General features: G+C 47.9%; 1 protein-coding gene across 1 annotated transcript; it reads right to left on the bottom strand.

Annotated features, from left to right (window-relative positions):
- Nucleotides 1–791: 791 nt before the first annotated feature.
- On the bottom strand, nt 792–14,422 carry LOC100191165 (2-dehydro-3-deoxyphosphooctonate aldolase). Its single transcript, NM_001136600.1, has 14 exons — nt 14,312–14,422; nt 14,138–14,194; nt 13,708–13,805; nt 13,521–13,617; nt 13,013–13,078; nt 12,451–12,510; nt 12,251–12,325; nt 3,494–3,578; nt 2,784–2,842; nt 2,049–2,093; nt 1,596–1,694; nt 1,454–1,501; nt 1,303–1,350; nt 792–1,216 (listed from the first exon to the last, which is right to left on the bottom strand). The coding sequence occupies exons 2-14, from the start codon at nt 14,174–14,176 to the stop codon at nt 1,160–1,162; spliced, it is 876 nt and encodes a 291-aa protein (NP_001130072.1). The 5' UTR covers nt 14,177–14,194; nt 14,312–14,422; the 3' UTR covers nt 792–1,159.
- Nucleotides 14,423–19,206: the final 4,784 nt, after the last annotated feature.

Genomic DNA, 19,206 nt, shown 5'->3' with positions numbered 1-19,206 from the left:
GAAACACGAATCTAAGGCTTGTGAGACCATCTATAGCAGTTTATGTATACCCATACCCATATTCAAACTACACTCTATAAACAGTGCAATCTACAATATAAAACGATACAAAACGGTATTTTTAGTGACCATATAGGTGCAATATACAGTAGTTTATCCATATAGTCATAAAAACACCTTTTGCACTGCTTTGTATTGTAGATTGTATTGTTTTATAGAATGTAGTTTGAATATGGGTATGTAATGGGTAAGCTGCTGGTGATGGCCTGAGGGCTTTTGCTCACATTCATCCTAAAATCGATTGTTGACTAGTATCTAGGATTAGGGTGCAGGCTCAAAACCATGGTCTCAATACCACTGTTAGATTCTAATGAACTTAGCTCGTAACAGTGGCAAAGCTAGGTTTATTCTAGAGATGCAAATGCACCCCCTAAAAAATACAGAATTAGTTATAATGTACAAATTTTCACTATATATATACCTACATTACTTGATGTCTATGCATACATAAAACAATTGCACTCCGTCAAATTTGCTCTACCTTCGCCACTAGCTCTAAACCTAGCCACTAGACATGGTAGTGTTGGCAACCTTTCTTTCACTAATCATGTAAAGATAAATCGAGTCCCGTGTTTGGTAAATAAAAAAGTTACAACGAACATTGATTCATGTACCGACCTTTTTTCCTGTTTTTATATGTGGTGTAAAAGAAACAGCAACTAATAGGTTATCGTGCCTTCAATTAGGATGCGGTGGTGGCATCTGACTCGATGCCATGACCGAGTCCGATGAGAACATAACCAACAATTGCATTTGTTTAGCGATATTGTTAGTCCAACATGGCACAACTGGTGAAATAACACAAACCAATCCGGCAGGTTTCAACACAATAGTTTGTTCGGTGATAAGACTGTCTCGAGTAGATAGGGTAAAACAGGGAATGCGAAACTGTAGATGACAACACTGTTTGACACTGTTTGCGGAGTGGAGTTTGAAAAAGGAAATAAAATACGGAATGAGATAAAGAATCTGCTAGAGATAGTCTAAGTCATCCACTGCAGGTATACTCCCAACAATAGCAAGTACTCAATTCATATTGAAATCCACCCTGTGGAATTCCATGGATGGTGGCATTGTGCTTTCTATCAACCAAAGCAGATCACTCCTGGAACGGAGTGAGGTCGATCTTGAATGGCTTCTTTCCCTTGGTAACTCGCTTCACATGATGGAGAAAAGGGGGGATAAACAAAGGGTAAATTTACTGATATTTGGCTTGAATATATTGAAGGATATCAAACTTACAGCAATTGCAATTAATTCCTCCAACAGCTCTTCCAGATTGCGCAACGGCTAAGAATGAAAAGGGTGCAAAGAAATAGTATGTGGGTTATATGATAAACATGATCAATGCTAAGTAACGTGGAAAAGGCTGCACGAATGGACTGGATTATACCCATTGAGTTGGGCCATCGCATGGTGCATTCAAGGGGTCATCATGTACCTGTGGGATTATGCAATAAGATCCGTTTAATGTTGAGCATAACAGCAGATTATGTTAATATACCATCGAGTTGTTCATGTCCGCATCTCTTTACCTCCATGAAAATACCATCAACACCAACAGCAACAGAAGTCCTTGCAATGCACGGTATTAGTTCTCGTAGCCCACCGCTTGCAACACCTCCACCATCAAGCTTACAAAATAAAACACGGCAAAGCCCGATTTAACTAAAACAAACACCGGCAAAAGCAACAATAAATTCATCATAAGCTAGTTCTGAAATTGTGACGAAACAACTAATGTTTTGGTGGTTGAGTTTTTACTAGTAGGTAAAAGTTCAACATAATATTGAAACTGTTAAACTTAAAAATAGATCTGAAGGCCCCAATTTTGGACATTACAGGTTCTTCTGATTGTGGTTATTGCATATAGAGATGGCTGTGGCTAGAACAACATAGCATTCTAGAAGCAACAATGAGTTGACTGCAATTTTACATCAGGTAGCTTGCTCAAACTTTGTAGATGCACATCACTTTGGTAAAGATACCTTTCTTCCAGCTGGTTGCTGTAGAGCATGTGTTACATCAGCTACCTGAAATGCATATAAATGGTCTGTAATCTGCAACGTAGTTGTTGCTAACTACCACATAGTGCGATCAAGGAAGGTACAATAAAAAACGAGAATGATGGAAATGACAAATCACAAATGAGTTGTGGATATACATTAATAAAAATAAACTTTTCTCAAAGCATCAGACTTTATGGTGAAATGTAGAAAAGCCTTGATCTTAAATTAGTTTACTCTGAGATTGGTGAGATGCTATTCAAGTACTAACATTCCTTGTTAACATTTGTGTCTTTTGGTTCGAAGATCCAGGTTTATCTGACCTAATTGAAATTTAAAATCAACGAAACGTAGCAGTCATCTGCATCATCTTAATCAACATAAATTTACTTTTCACCAGGACAGCCGAACCACCTTTGCACGTCAAATCAAAACAAGTGCAGCAGATCAGGAGAAAAGAAAAGGCTCAATGCTAAAGCAATTAAATTGACATATAGGAGTCATCATTCCCACTATAATGACCAAATATTCAAGTTGCATTTATGTAATATTTAAATTAGCTTGATTCTTTTCAATACTTGATCCATGTTTTGAAACTTGTCCAATGCCAAAAAATATTGATAAACTGATGGAAGTGTTCAATCAGGAACAAGTTAGATGGGTCTACAAAGAAGGCGGATTATGCAGTTAGGGCGAGACTAAGGTTCCAATACTTACAACTGGGCAGTTGCTTTCCCTCAGCCACTCAAGGTTCCTTGGGTCAACAAATAGATCATCTGTGTGTTAATTGGAAAAAAATGTCAGTATTCATGTAGCAATAAGAGACTGTTAGTAAGGCTAGCCCCAGCGGCTCCCCACTGCGCATGGGGAAAATAGCACTTTTCACGTTTGAATGCGCACTGTGAAAAGTTAGCGTGCCCAACAGCACGTGCATGTGCATACAGACCCGCAGAGGAGAATGCACGACCAAGCAGCTGAGCACTCATTTTGCGTGACTGGATCCGCGATCCGCTGGAAGTGTGAATAGTTGAATACGGTTGCGTAAAATGCATATCTGCGGCCGAATACGTGATGTGATGGGGATAGCCTTAGTAAGCTGCTGTGGAAGTTCTAGATGCTTCTTCTCGGAATCTAAAGGAGAGCTGCAGCTAGATCTCCAACCACAACTACAGAAGTTATGGTATCAATTACTTTGTTGCATGACAAATGATCTTGAAAGCAACCCTAATCTAGCTCTGGTGACTTCAACTGGTGAATTCATAAAATGATTATACAATGTCACCACATAATTCAAGAAGCATTCGTCCCTCTGATGCTACCCTACGACATGTTACCTACTTTCCTTAGTTCCTATGATTAATTGTTGTATCTTTTTCATGTTTAAGTGGGCAACAAACAGAAAATAAAGAACCAAAAGATGCCTTAACTGTAGCCAAACATGGTACCACGCTCACAGACCATCACATTTGGATTCCCAGCAAGCCTTACTTTCTCTGTAGAGTTCACCATAACCTGGAGATGTAAATGTTCACTTTGACAAGCACATGCAGTAAGAAAAGTAACACAAGTAAATCTGGTAAAATAATTATCTTCAAGCCTTAACCAGGAATATAAAGACAGCAGATGTATGGATAATTGTTTTTTCCATTAAAAATATTGGACAAATATATGCTCAGATTCGGAAGGTCATATAAAGAAGAGAGAATTATCTATTTGGCACTGGAACGAATCAGTCTTCTTTCTAAGATACTAGAAAAGTTGAACTTCCTTATCTGACATCATGTTGCCGTCCATTTAAGCCATCCATCCGTTAGTTGACTGTCAGGTTTTTTCAGAAGTACCAAAATACCCCTCATGTTTGGTTGCATGCTGGTCTCCTGCCAGACCTGGGCAGAACTCGTGCACGCCTCCTTCCCTCCCCCCCCCCCCCCCAATCAGTTCCAACTTCTTCAGAAAAAAAGAAGGATCATGGTGGATGCTGGAGATGAGGATGGGGCAGAGGGGCCGTCGGGCACCGGCACCCAGGAACCCGTAGTGTCCTCTTGCGGCTGACTCAGTGCTCGCCCACGTCCGGCCAGCCCACGCTGCACATCGCGAACAGGCCACAAGGCGGCATTGCCTGCCGGCTCCCGAAATGGTATCGTGCCACCCAGGTCAGTCACTCAGTTGTTGCCATGGCCGCCGCTTGTCATGGTGTCTCCACAGCAGCTCCTGCTGCTATGTGGTTATTTATTTTGCTAGGCACAGCTCGTCATCACCAGGGGCATTGAAGAGGCTGCCAATCCATACACCCCATGATGTCCGGTGCATGAGAAGAAGCAAGCAAGTAGCAGCAAGTGTATGTTGGTGTGGCCGGTATGATCAAGATTGATTTTCAGATTCAGAAGAACTAGATAAGGTTGCCATTCAGGTGTAGATGGAGATAGAGAAGTAGTAGATGACATGCTCATGCAGGCACTGATTACTTATTTGATCAACACAAGTTTAAGGTGCAGAGATACAATCGGTCATCACAAGATTAAGGCACATAGGTAGAAGAGTCAGTTGTGGTGTGGTGTTCATGCAGCTGTACAAAGAGCAGCTGCTGTGATGCTGCCCTTGTCCGTGAGAAGCAAGAAGTGGTGGCCAATTAGTATAGTCACATGAATCAGCCATGTGTTGATTTCTATATGCGAAGTCCGAGCTAGCAAGCAAGGCAGCAAGTCTCTACTCCTTTAAAGCACGAGTTTTGTGTGTTCGCGCGTAAATTTGATTTTCTTCCCACATGTCACCTAACAACCAAAGAAAAAAGTCTTACCTCTTGCATGTGCAACCAACCATGCAACCACCACGAGCGCTTTCTCCTCGCTGTTGGCGTTGTATATTAACTACCAACCTCCCATCTATTTCCTCGTCTCCGCCTCCCCCACTCAGATTCTTCTGTACGACCATAGAGGATGGACATCGAGCAGGCCATCCTGTTGTGCCGTCTTTACCTTCCCATGTCGACAAGCGTCTCGAACGGCTGCCACGACACTCCACCGCCATGCGCCTCTACAGACAGCAGGGCAAGAACAGCCGAGGGAGAGGAGTGTAAGTAGAAGGACTCTAACTCTCATCAAGAGGATGACACTATGAGTTGGGGCAATTTTCTGTTTATTTCCTCAAACACTACACAATGTCATACCCATCTAAGGGTTGGAGACCCATATTTATAGCCCTAGAGGCTGCACTACCACACCTTCTCACACACACTACACAATAGGATTGTCCTCTAGATGCTAAAGAGACTACAGAGGACAGTCAAAAGCGACTGTTGTCCTCTAGATGCTAAAGCGACTACAGAGGACAGTCAAAAAGCGACTGTTGTCCTCTAGATGCTAAAGAGACTACAGAGGACAGTCAAGCTGTCCTCTAGATGCTAAAGGACTACAGAGGACAGTCAAAAGCGAATGTTGTCCTCTAGATGCTCAAGACTTATTCCATCATTCTCCTCCTAAGTCTTGGGCGTTGTCTTGTGAGAAAGTTGGGCCATCCCGGACCTGGAGCAAAGCTCAACAAACTTGATCTTCTCAAGGGGCTTGGTGAGCAGGTCTGCAAGTTGATCCTTGGTGTTGATGTAACGCACCTTGATGCTCCCTTCTGCCAAGCAGTCTCGGATGAAGTGGTATCTCAGCCGGATGTGCTTGCTCCGTTCATGGAACACGGGGTTCTTGGCCAATGCCAGAGCGGACTGGCTGTCCACCCTGAGTTCCACCGCTCCAGTGTCTCTCCCGAGGAGATCACTGAGCAGTCGAGCCAGCCAGAGCGCCTGAGTCGAAGCAGTGGACGCCGCTATGTACTCGGCCTCGCAGCTGGACATGGCCACCACCTGCTGCTTGACCGACTGCCAGCTAATGAGGCACTTGCCGAGGAAGAAGAGGATCTCGCTTGTGCTCTTGCTAGTGTCGATGTCACCGGCGTGGTCGATGTCGCTGTACCCGACAAGGTGTGCCTCCCCAGGGCACCTCGGGTAGTAGAGACCGTGGTCGAGAGTCCCCGCAACATAGCGGATGATCCTCTTCACAGCCTGCTCATGCTCCGTCGTCGGTCGCTGCAAGAACCGACTAACGTAGCCGACGGAGTATGCCAAGTCAGGCCATGTGTGGACGAGGTAGCGAAGGCTCCCCACAAGACGCTGGTACTGTGTAGCATCCACCTCCTCCGTCGTGCTGTCGCGACTCAGCTTCAGCCTCTCCTCCATCGAAGCGAGAGCTGGGTTGCAGTCAGTGAGCCCAGCCAGCTCAACAATGCGCTTGGCGTAGGCGGTCTGGCAAAGTGTGATCCCGGAGTCTCCCTGGTGCACCTCAATCCCCAGGTAGAAGGAGAGATGCCCCAGGTCACTCATTTGGAAGGTGGCCTTCATCTCTTCCTTGAACGCTGCCACCTCTGCATCCTTGGCGCCGGTGATCACCAAGTCGTCGACGTAGACACCCACTAGCAGGGCACTTCCTCCATTGCCCCGCCGATAGATGGCCGCCTCGTGCGGGCTTGGCGTGAAACCCATTCCTTTGAGCGTGGAATCCAGCTTGGCATTCCACGCCCTCGGTGCCTGTCGCAGGCCATAGAGAGCCTTGCGCAGGCGCAACACCTTGCCCTCCTTGCCAGGGATCGCAAAACCTGGCGGCTGGTGTACGTAGACCTCCTCCTTTAAGTCGCCGTTAAGAAACGCCGACTTGACATCCATGTGATGAACGTTCCAGCCCTGCTGGGCTGACAGCGCAAGGAGTCGCACGGATTCCATCTATGCCACGGGGGCGAAAGCATCGTCGAAGTCGATCCCCTCCTGCTGTAGGAAATCGCGTGCCACCAAGCGAGCCTTGTGCTTGACGATGGCGCCGGCTTCATCCCTCTTCAATTTGAACACCCATTTAAGGGTGATCGTGTGATGACCATGAGGGAGATCAGCGAGCTCCCAGGTGCGGTTCGTTTCAACCGCATCCATCTCCGACTGCATCGCGGCACGCCAAGCCGCATGTTTCTCGGCCTCCGCGAAAGACCGAGGTTCACCATCGTCGCATGCAAGATGCAACTCTCCTACCAGAATGCGAGATGCAGGGCCTGGCACCGACGGGTCGATGAGAAGGCCCTCCACCCTTCGATACCGCAACGGCTCGCCGTCGTAGCACGCGTCGACGCGGGACAGAGGGGTCACGAGCTCCACTGGGTCGTGCTCGACACGAGCTGGTGTCGGAGAGGACGTTCCCGGAGAGAGTACCGTCGGTGCTGGAGTACGTGGTGGCGAAGAGCTCGCTGTAGCCGAAGTCGTGGCTGGAGTGCGTGGTGGTGAAGAGCTCGTTGTAGCAGGAGATGGAGAGTTTGGCGCTGGAGTCGGTGGAGACTTGGGGGCTGGGGTAGACCTGCTCGGAGAAGAGTTGCCTACTCCCCCAGCTCCCTCAAAGTGGACGTACTCGATGGTGAAGTCGTACGTCGGAGTCGCGCCGTCGTCCACCGCCTTGTCCCACGCCCATCCTCGTCCTTCGTCGAACACTACGTCGCGCGCCGTGCGCACACGCTGTGTTCTTGGGTCAAGGATGCGGTAGGCCTTCGAGCCCTCCGCGTAGCCAATGAACACCCCCGGGGTGCTCCTATCGTCGAGCTTGCTGATGTGGCCAAGCTCCTTGGTGAATGCGAGGCAGCCGAAGACCCGTAGGTGAGAGACCGTCGGCTTGCGTCCATGCCAAGCCTCGTACGGTGTCATCCCGTTGAGAGCCTTGGTGGGCGAGCGGTTGAGGATGTAAACCGCTGTCACCACCGCCTCTCCCCAGAAGACAGCTGGCATTCCTCTCTGCTTGAGGAGAGCCCGAGCCATCCCCACAACCGTCTGGTTGCGCCGCTCGACGACGCCGTTCTGCTGCGGGCTGTATGGCGCGGAGTAGTGGCGCTGAACGCCCTCATCCGCGCAGTACGACGCGAACTCAGCCGTCGTGAATTCGCCGCCATTGTCGGTGCGCAGCACGCGCAGCTTGCGGCCGCACTCCGCCTCCGCAGCGACCTGCACACGCCTGATGGTGTTTGCAGCCTCTCCCTTGCTGCCAAGGATCATCACCCACATGTAGCGGGAGAGATCGTCGACGAGCAGCAAGAAGTAGCGTCGTCCTCCTGGTGTGGCTGGTGTCACCGGGCCACACAAGTCCCCATGCACGAGCTCGAGCCTCTCCTTGGCTCGGAAGCTCGACTGCTGGGGAAAGGGGAGTCGTCTCTGCTTTGTCAACATGCAGACATCGCAGAATTGCTCCACATGGTCAAGGCACGGCAGGCCTCGTACCATCTCCTTGGCACTGAGCCTCTTCAGGGCCTCGAAGTTAAGGTGCCTGAAGCACTCGTGCCACTGCCATGCCCCGTCGTCTCGACGAGCAGCAAGGCAGCAAGGTTGTGCCACCTTCACATTGAGGATGTATAGCCGATTTGGACTCCTGCGTACCTTGGTAAGAAGGCGATGAGAGGGATCCCAGATCCTCATGACTCCATGCTCGACCTCCACGCGCGAACCGTTCTCATCCAGCTGTCCCAAGCTAATGATAGAGTTCCTCAACGCGGGGATGTAGTAGACTCCGGTGAGCAGCCTGTGCTCACCAGACGCGGCGGTGAAGACGACTGAGCCGGCGCCCTTGATCTCTACGCCGGAGGCGTCCCCAAACTTGACGGAGCCTCGGACGCTAGAGTCAAGCTCGGTGAAGAACTCCCGTCGGTCGGTCATGTGATGAGTGGCGCCGGTGTCGAGGCACCATCCTTCGATCATGTCCTTGTTGGAGCCGTCGCCGAGGAAAGCGCGTGCTTTCGACTCATCAAGGTGGAGGAGTGCCGCTGCGGCCGGTGCCACTGGAGATGGCTCGATGCTTGCATGTGCCAGGAGCAGGGCCTCCTCCTCCGCCTCCGCCTGTGCGACGTTGGCCTGACCACGTCGTGGCTGCCGACAGTCTCTGGCCCAGTGGCCAAGCTTGCCGCAGTTGTGACAGCCATCGTCTCGTGCCGGCTTCTTGTTGCCGACGGCGCCGCCTTGGGCACCTCCACGTGCACCACCCTCAGCATGTCCTCGCGCCCCGGCCTGGGCGCCTCCACGCGCCTTGCGCTGCTTGCCGCGTTTGCAGCCTCGTGTCGAGGAGGACTCCCCCTTCTTCTTGTCACCCTGGCAGGCCTCCCACTGCTCCCGAGTGAGATGTAGCTTCCCGCCGATAGTGATAGGCCCAGAGGGAGCCTGTGGTTCGTCGCCGTCGACCACCTTGAGACGACCTATCGCCTCTTCGATCGTCATCGTGGAGAGGTCTAGCAGAGACTCGATCGAGCGAGCAATCTGCTTGTACTTCTCGACGATGCAACGGAAGAGCTTCTCAACAGCTCTCTCCTCATCGTAGGTGTCGTCGCCGAACTGCACCATCTTCTGCAACAGTGTTGAGGCGGAGAGCAAAGTCATCAACATCCTCACCTGGCTTGAAGGCCAGGTTCTCCCACTCCTTGCGAAGTGTCTGCAGTGTGGTCTTGCGGGCACGGTCGCTGCCGATGTGGGTCGCAGCAATGGCGTCCCAGGCCTCCTTGGCAGTCCGCTTCTGGGAAAGCGAAAACTGCATCTCGGGCGGGACTGCAGCAATGAGGGCATCCAGCGCCCGCCGATCCTCATGGTAGTCGACGTCGTCGTACCGAACTGCTTCCCACATGTGGCGAACCTGGAGCCGTACCCTCATCACCGCGGCCCACTCGACGTAGTTGGTCTTGGTGAGGGTAGGCCACCCACTGCCGGGACCGATGTCCCTGACAATGGCCTGGGCCATGCGGCGACCATGGTACCGATCCGGGGAGGGAGAGTCGCGCCGCCTGTAGAGGCCGCGATCTCCGTCGACTCGGTCGCCGCCGCCGGGAGCACCACCGGCGTGTCTACGCCCATCTGGGCTGCCACCGCGTGCGCCCTCGCCCGGAGCGCTGTCAGCGCGTCGGCGCCTATCTGGGCTGCCGCCACGCGCGCCCCCATGGGGATGCGCGGCTGCCCACTGTGCCGCCTGCTCTCGCGCTGCTTCCCTCGCCAGCCTGAGCTCTTCGTCGGTGTTGTCGTCGACAGAAGCAGAGCTGCCAGCTCTACTGCCGCGCAGAACCTCGAGCTCTGCTGCCGCCACACGTGCAGCATTCGCCGCCTCCGCTGCTTCTACTTCCGCTCTCGCCACTGCCAGTTCCGCCACCGCCAACCGTGCTGCCCTCGCCGCTGTCGCTGCAGCCGCTACTGCTGCTCGCTCGCGTTCTTGTGCCGCGGCGACCTCGGCCTCCTGCTGGCGCCGCGCACTCGAAGTGGCCGAGCGTAGGGACATGGTGGGCTAGTGAGGGGTCGCTGCGTGTGGAAGAGGTTGTCTCAGACGAAAGGCTGCTAGTCTGAGCAGGGGAGGAAGGAACAGTTGGAGCTCTTGCTGCCGACTGAGTGTGGGGAGAGGCGCGGGAAGGAGGTGAGCACGAGATGTTTAGGTTGCAGGATAACTTGGCTCCGATACCAATTGTAAGTAGAGGGACTCTAACTCTCATCAAGAGGATGACACTATGAGTTGGGGCAATTTTCTGTTTATTTCCTCAAACACTACACAATGACATACCCATCTAAGGGTTGGAGACCCATATTTATAGCCCTAGAGGCTGCACTACCACACCTTCTCACACACACTACACAACAGGATTGTCCTCTAGATGCTAAAGAGACTACAGAGGACAGTCAAAAAGCGACTGTTGTCCTCTAGATGCTAAAGAGACTACAGAGGACAGTCAAACTGTCCTCTAGATGCTAAAGGACTACAGAGGACAGTCAAAAGCGACTGTTGTCCTCTAGATGCTCAAGACTTATTCCATCAAGGAGGATGTGCCGCCTCCGGCGATAAGTGGCTAAACAGCCGAGGGAGAGGAGGCGCTCCGGATCCCGAGTTTAGTTTTTATGTAATCGTTGTGCGCTAATATTTTATCGAATATTTATGTGTCACCGCAATGCACGGGCATTGTAATAGTAGCATCATAAAACAGCAGTATGTAGTACATGCTATCGGCACGAGATTAAGGCCCAGCAGTGGAGAGGGTCTGAGGGTGTCTAAGTTAGAGAATGCTGTCATGATGTGGTATATGTGTGGGCATGCACTTCCAGGAGAATGGACAAATTAAGAGTTAACCTTAAAGTAGATGTAGATGTTCAGTGATGGAGACAAAGAATGACACAAGAAGTGCAGCCCTCTTGTCATATGCAGTGCAGTTTAGGGCTAATGTGCGTCAGAAGGTCTATGTGCAATGAGAAATCAGATTTGTTGCGAGCGGTGTCCAGTACGAGATTGACGTTGTTATGTCAATTAGGGAGGAGAGAGCTCCATAGAATCAATGCAGGGAGGGTCTGTAATTTGCAGTAACAAATCAAGTGATGATCAGTGTCAAGTAGTTGTTACCTTGAATTTGAAAATTATTGGTTATTATTTGCCGTCTTCGATTATCAAAATCCCATGTTTTAGTTCACAAGTATATTTGTGATATTCATGATTTTCTTGACAGCCTGTCCATTTATTCTTTCCCTATTTGGCACCATGGACTTCTAAAAAAAGGCATTCATGTCATTTTGCCAGCTACTTGAAACTGTTTCATGTCAAAATGGAATGCAGTGCCATTTGGAGAAGAAATTTCAACTCAGTGTCAACTAAGGAAGTTCAGATTTTTTTAGTGCCTTAGAAGAAAGACTGATTTGTTTCAGTGCCAAATAGATAATTCTCTCTATGAAGAAACATGCACTAGAACTCAACAAGAAGATTAATGGATTATCATACATCATATAGGGACAGACTGATAGAAAAAGTGAAAAACTGATAGCCTACTTGATGATTTTGTTAAATTTTACGTTGTCTGCTCAAGTAATTGGAATTCTATCAACTTAAGCCTAGTTAAAAAAATTCATTAGAATCAAGTAAATAAAATTTTCCTGGTTTTGCAAATAGTTCTGCATTCTTTTAACATTGCACCTCATTTATCACAGTAAGAAACTTCACCAGATTGCTATGAAAACTAGGACTAAGGACATTATGAAATGTTTGTTACTTTGTGCAACATTTAACAGCAGAGAACCTTTTTACGGTAATGATTAAAATGCTAAATTAGCAAGTAGCTAAAAAATCCTATATTCAAGTTTCAATTATACTATCAGCTAGTAAAATGCAACTTACAGAAGGCGCACAGAATTGTCCTTTCTTGATATTGATAATTTTTCCAGTCTTAGCAGCAGCCACTAGAAGATCAGTCTGTCATCATAGTAATATGTTTACATTAAAGATTCAGAACATGGTACAAATATGCAGATTGCAGTCATGCTTAAATATATGAAAAAACTGGTGTCCACAGAAAATTCTTTTGTTCAAAACTGTACCTGGCGACAGAGGAAGGCTGGAATCTGTATGATGTCAGCAACTCTTCCAACAGCTTCACACTGATTTAATCAAATAATTAGGAATCATCTATCCCTTCATAGCAAACAATATGCAGTAGGAGATTTTGATTTGATAAAGGGCAACACAAGCAATGGGCAGTTAGCAATAAGGTGGGTTGTTAGATTGTGGGTAATCGTGTTATTGAGTTCCACATATGCTCAAAAAAGTAACAGCTTGCCCCTCAAATATAAGGACAAAATTATGAAAAGCAGGTCTGTGTATGAATATGAATCAAGGATTTGAAATGAAACCAAATCATTCAATACTGCAACTTGTGTAGAGATGCATTGTTTAAAAGGAAAAGGAAAGTGTATGGGGTCAAAAGTTTCTTTCTGATGATTATATATGCCTACACAAACATAACATGTACCTAGTATGAAACAGATAATTACTTAAGAACAGGAAACATGTCTTACAGTACAAAAGTACAACAGAAACATGATCTGGTGCAGAATCAAGCAAAATTGGGTGTTAACACAGTAGAATCTGTGAATGGATTACCTGGTGGCTTTCGTGCACATCAGTGACTATCGGAAGGTCATATGTTGCTTTCACCTTTTGAAGGATCTAACCAAAATAGGAAAGTGTAAAACAATATCATATAAACACACTATTGCACGTGAAAAGCTTTGTGCCAACAAATAGGTAACATACAGTCATACAGAGACAAAGGCATAACACCTGATGGAACAGAAGTTAGTAAAGTGACATTGGTACTTGATCAAATCCCAAGTTATGGCTAACTGTTAATGTTTCTCCTAGAATCTCAGCCTAGACCAAAATAAGAATATCCCACTCTATTTGAACAGGTGATTTTAGTTGTCCAGCCCCTTCCCAGAAATCCAGATAATCACTGATGCTAAAAATATGTCCAATTTAATTATCATATGATATTGCAGAGAACTAAACTAGTGTCACATATGGCTTGACATGAATTTGCACATTGTACTGAAGACCAACGTAATCAAAACTAGGAAATGCCTAGTGTGAAGAATAAAACATGCCTCACCTTAAGACCTTCTTCAAGACCAGGACCACGGAATGATTTTGATGATGTACGGTTTGCTTTATCAAAGCTGGACTTGAACACGAGCGGAATTCCAAGCCTATCATGGAGAGGGAAAGGCAACAGTGTAGGTTTAATTTAGCCCCGGTTTTGTTAGAAAAAAAAAGACTGATCCCCACTTCGTGCTCACTTGGTCGTAATTGCTTTGATGTGTTTGGCCATCTTCAGGACGTGCTCCTCCGATTCAATCACGTTGGGACCAGCCAACAAGAAGAACGGTTTGGCTGCCTGTTGCAAGAATCAGATTGATAAAAAAACACACAGTACATAATACATGATCACAAAAGTTGTCGTTTATATCATTCATGTGAGGGCAAACGAAGAAACTACCACAGACTCGATACATCACGGTCGACATTCCTTTTAACCCAAAAAATACATTGCTTGGAATTCCACTGTACATTCTCAGATCCACTCGAACAAGCTAATAAGATTTGCTACCATATCACATCAGAAACAAAAGGGCAAGAATTTAAACACCGAACAGCTCGCAGGACGATCGATGAAATGCCGCATCCAAGATGATGGTGAGAATTACAAAAGCAACTCTCAGTGCGCACCTTGAGGGTGTCGAACAGCGCCACGGGTGGAGCCTCCATTGTCACGCTTATTCCACCCTGCGGCGGCACAACAAAAACATCAAGGCCCGTCCGGCCGTCCCTGTCCTAGAACCCCCCAAGATCACGAGAAAGAAATGCAGCGGAAGCACGGGAGGGCGGATGAAGCGCACGAACCTGAGAGAAGACAGATCGAGGGATGGAGATGCAGATGCAGATGCCACCGGAGCGGAGCGGAGCGGCACAGCAATCAGCAGGTGAAGGAGACAGGTCAAGGGAGAGTGGAAGAGACTGAGCTGAGGCTGAGGATGACAGCGACCGGAGGACCGGTTGGCTAATTTAAGCCGAGCTCTAACGAGTTGAATGGACACAGGCCGAAAATGCTGTGGGCCGGACGGTCGCAGGCTCAGCCCAATCACATCCACCCAGACACAGTTCGAAACCGAAAGTTTTTGCCCTCAAAACTGGTACCGAAACCGAAACAACTAAGGACTAGTTTGGAAACTTAAATCCCGGAATTGATTGGGATTAAAAAAAATAGTTTATTTCCATTTTAATCCCCTCCAATTCGAAGGAGGTTTGAGGTTCCCAAAGTAATCCTAATGGTCTGTTTGGGGTGAAATATTTTTACAGTTTTTATGTAATACCATGGTTTTAGATAATACAGTAGTATTTTATTATTTTATGCTATGAGGTGTTTGTTTGCTGCCAACTGCTAAGCTTATACAACAAGCTGCCAAGCGCACAGGCACGATGGATCAAGTTGTTGCATCGTCATACAAGCTGCTAACCATACTTGCCAACACGCACCACACATAAACGATGCAGTAGTATACTACACACCGACCGTGGACAAAAACGAGGTTGGCCAGTGGCAATGGGCGTGGTTGGCCGGTGTCGGTCTGCCGATGAACGAGGATGACTGGATCTAGACGAGGGCGTGGTGCGTCGCAGGTGAACGAGGATAAGGACGAGGCCCACGGGTGGACGAGGTAGGCTGGCGACTGGTGGACGAACTAGGTGTACCACAGTGGCCTGGCGCTTAGGCAGTGACCGTCCAGAATTTAGAAGGTGTGTATTCGAAAATTTTATAGGATAATGATTTTTAAAGACTAAAGTTTTTCTATTGGCATAGATAGGAGTAATTATTTGTATATATAACATAGAATTAAGCATAAACAATATAGGCATAACTGATTTAATAACTAGTCATCATAATTTAAAATTCTAGGCTAACTAAACACAAACTACATATTTGCATACAACTATTTCAAAACTGAAGTCTGAAGGTTGTGCGGCTGTCGGGCTATGGCCCTGGGGACGCCGGACTGGCCGACTGGGGCCTAGGTGCCGAGCCGCCGATGGCCGACAGGCGAGGCGACAGCGGCTGAGGCCTGACCAGCTGACCGCTAGTTGAGGGCTGAGGCGCCGTGTCACCTTCGTTGTGTGCCTGTGTCGCGTCGTCGCGGCGTCGCGCTGCAGGACTAGCCGCAGTGGCTGCCGTAGGCCCGTAGTGGTAGGCAGGCGGCGGCGGCTGATGCTGCCTGCTATCAGCGTGGGGTTTGGGAATTAGGAATTTAGGACTAGGCCACTTGAGAGATGAAAATATGTGCTAATTGAGAATGGGCCACGCTAAACCTATTGTGCTAGCTTGGGTGGAGGCTGGAAAAGTAACGTTTTCAGCCCAAATGAGCACAAATCTTGATTCGTTTTCTATTTACTGTGTACACATACATGTATATTAGTATCTATTGATTTTTTTTGCCAAAAATAATGGGTATTCATATGAATACCATTGAATCTAGTGGGGCCCGCCCCTGCGCTTAGGCGCAATGAGGGTGCAGAGATTAGGGTTTGACTGTGTTGTGTGCCTCTCTCTCTCTCTCTCTGAGGGCATGTTTGGAAGTGTAGTATTTTCTCCCTTTTTTGAAAATATTGTAGGTATGATATTTTTCCAATATAGTGTTTGTTAGACTTTTCAAAAACTCTATTTTCAAAATTAGAGTTTTGGCTATGGTGTAGTACTTTCACAGTTTTGAAAATTTATCTCCATATCAAAGTTTTCAATATTGTGGTAAAAAAATTGTGAGTATGTCTTGCCATTTCAAAACTATAGCATTCCACAACTATACTTTTCAAATACTTTACTTCCAAACAGGGTCTCGATCTCTCACTTCTCTTGTGTGGCATACTGGCGTGGACGCTTGTGGACTGTGCCTATGCACGGTTGCACCCGTATATGGTGGGGGCGTGGGTTGACCACTCGTGCCAATAGCCAGTGAGTTGATTCGATTTTTTATTATTTCGGTTTCCTACGGTGCAAAAATCGAATAAGAAACTATAATCCAAGGTTTGCAAGATTCAAAATCAAAACTGACACCGAACACTGTAACACCAAACTTTAGGTTCGATTTTTAAAATTTCAGTTCGATTTTTGGGTGTTTGTAAAAAAATGCCCAACCCTATCAACCCCGCACAGATGTCACACCCAGTTTTAGAATGCAAACTGAATGCGAACCATATACGTGCCAGGATCATAATTTCAGGTACACAGCGATTACATAACTGAACATCGTCACACAGTGCTCAAATAATAGCATAAAGAAGTATTTCTTTATTACATCATGATGTCGAAGACATCCACATAGTCCTTAACATAAACATAAATCAAAGTGAGAATACGAAATGTAGTAAGATAAGGCCGCTGACTAGGGGTTTGCCGCTAATTCAAGTCTAGAACTCATCATAGTCTTGGAACTCCTGGAAATCTTCCGCTACGCCTTCATCTTCTCTTGAGCAGGGATTGCAATATGGACAACCTGGTGTTTTGGTGTTAAGCAAGGATGAGTATACATCAACGTACTCAGTAAATGCACCGTTTGGCTGGAGTGGACTAGCTTTATGTGGATTTAAGCTCAAGCCTGATGCTTTTAGTTTGTCAGGTATTTATTACTAGTATAAGCCAGATTTTATTATAAAGACCCAGGCTATTATCCCAAGGGATATCTCCTCATGGAGGACATACCAGAATTCATATTTAGAGCCATCATCATTAAAATCATCATCCTCATCAGCATCCGTAATCATATTATCTCTAATCAAAGAAGCTCCCAAGGCCGCTTATAACCGTGAGCATGACTGATATATCAGTTTCTAATCCTCTGTAGAGGTCACACACTTTACCCATGAGCCGTGATTCCCTCTCTAGCCCGAGTTTGCAAGACCCTTGTTCACTCCCAAGGTGAGCGGCTAGGAATTCACTACGAAGCCTTTACAAAGATTTTTCAAAGGTATAGCCGTCCGTTAGGTTTCCTAAATGCGTCGTACTCCTCCCCAAGGGGCAGAACACCCTCGGCAGAGCGAGTAGCGTACACCGAGCACCATTGACAGCATGACGGTGAAGCAAACTACACATCAGTTCCTCTAATTAATTAGCTAAGGGCGTCTCATTCCACCCTCATGGCTGCATTGTTTTCTCGGGTGGTCATCCAACGAACAAGTCCTTACAGAAAGGTACCTGAGAAATAGCTCGAGTCCCCTTTAATATCACAATGCCATAATCATATCTAGAAATAAACATCGTATCATAAGTAATCTCATCATGTTCATTAATTAGAATAGATCGCTAGCATAAAGCTAATCCAAAAAATAATCCAACCCAAATAGGTGATCAAGGACAAGATGAATAAAAGACTAGTAAATCCTTAGGTATTATTTGTGTAAATGTGGGGTGATGAATTATAAGATGAGTAGGACTTAAATAGGTCAGAGGACATTTGCCTTTACCAACCAGTTGCTGCTCATGGTCTTCTCTTGCAACTTCCTATATCTCCGCAAACGGAACGTTATCTATATGAGTGCAAACATACATTCACATCTTTGAATCAAAAAAGAAATAGTACATCATACAAGAAAACAGATCAATTAAACATGCATGTGACATAGAGCTCGCATTTACGACTACACGAAAAAAGATTCGACAACCAAAGCTACGGATAGGAGGCATCCCACCTACTCCAAGCAGATATGAATTAGAATATTTAATTCAGCGTAACTATACTAATTGATATTTATTAAATGCACAAATAAATATGTCGCTTGGTCCTGATTAGTTCGATACTTGAATATTCGATGTTTCATTACGAAATTTAATTGGTATACGTTATTCTAAGTGGAGCAAAATGTCATCGCATGGCAAAGCGCACAACACACGAAAATAGTGTGTGTGCTGCGCACGAAACAACGCGCGACCCGAGCCAAGATTAAAGCATTACGGCGCGCACGACACAGCACACGATCGACCGACGGCAACGCGCAGCGAGCACATGCTCGACGCGTGCACACGTGGGAGCTGGAGGTCTGGGCCGACCGACTGAGTGCCGCGCCGGGACCACGCACCGGGCTAGATGCGAGCAGTCGTGCAGGCCGCTGGTCGTGTCACGCCGGGGCTACGCAGGCCACATCGCGGCCGAGCTGGACGCGAGCCGCGAACGCGAGTAGCCGCGCTGGGCCACGCTGGCAGCGAGCCGCGCGCCGCACCAAAACCGCTCACCCGCGAGCCACGTGTCGAGCTGGCCGCACCGGGGTCACACCGGCCACACCAAAATCACGCACGGGTGAGCCAGAGGCGGCACGCCGGGCTGCCACGAGCCACAAGCCACAAGCCGAGATGGCTGCACGCTGAGGCCGTGCCATGGCCAGGCCGTGCTGGCCGAGCCGCGTCGACAGGGAATCTGCGGGCACGACAAGGAAGGAGAGGGGCGCGGGGGAGAAGAAAGAAAGGGTGGGGCTTACCATGGCGATGAACGACAGCGACAGCGGCGCTCCTGCGGTTTGGTCGAGGGGCGAAGCAGGGAGGGAGTGGGAGAAAATGGGGAGAGAGAGCGGGGAGGTTTCATTCTTCTTTGGGATCGTGAGTGCATGCTCAGCAGGAAAAGAGGAGGGGCGGTTTGGGGGAGACGCCCTTAACACGCGGGCCCCACATGCTGCGGTGGTGGCCGGCTGGAGGGCGCCTACGCGCACGCCTCGTGGGCCACGCGGGAGGGCGTGGAGCCGGGGAGAGGAAGTGGGCC

This window comes from Zea mays, chromosome 3 (assembly GCF_902167145.1).
Source record: "Zea mays cultivar B73 chromosome 3, Zm-B73-REFERENCE-NAM-5.0, whole genome shotgun sequence".
Lineage (NCBI taxonomy): Eukaryota > Viridiplantae > Streptophyta > Magnoliopsida > Poales > Poaceae > Zea > Zea mays.
This window is presented reverse-complemented; position numbering and strand designations above follow the sequence as displayed.

What these genes read in the sequence shown, in the direction of transcription:
- LOC100191165 (NM_001136600.1), bottom strand. Translation starts at nt 14,176, where the DNA reads ATGGAGGCTCCACCCGTGGCGCTGTTCGACACCCTCAAG. An exon ending in ATCAAAGCAATTACGACCAA is followed by an intron (nt 13,618 to 13,707) that starts GTGAGCACGAAG and finishes TCTCCATGATAG; the next exon opens with GCTTGGAATTCCGCTCGTGT. An exon ending in GTCTTGAAGAAGGTCTTAAG is followed by an intron (nt 13,079 to 13,520) that starts GTGAGGCATGTT and finishes TATTTTGGTTAG; the next exon opens with ATCCTTCAAAAGGTGAAAGC.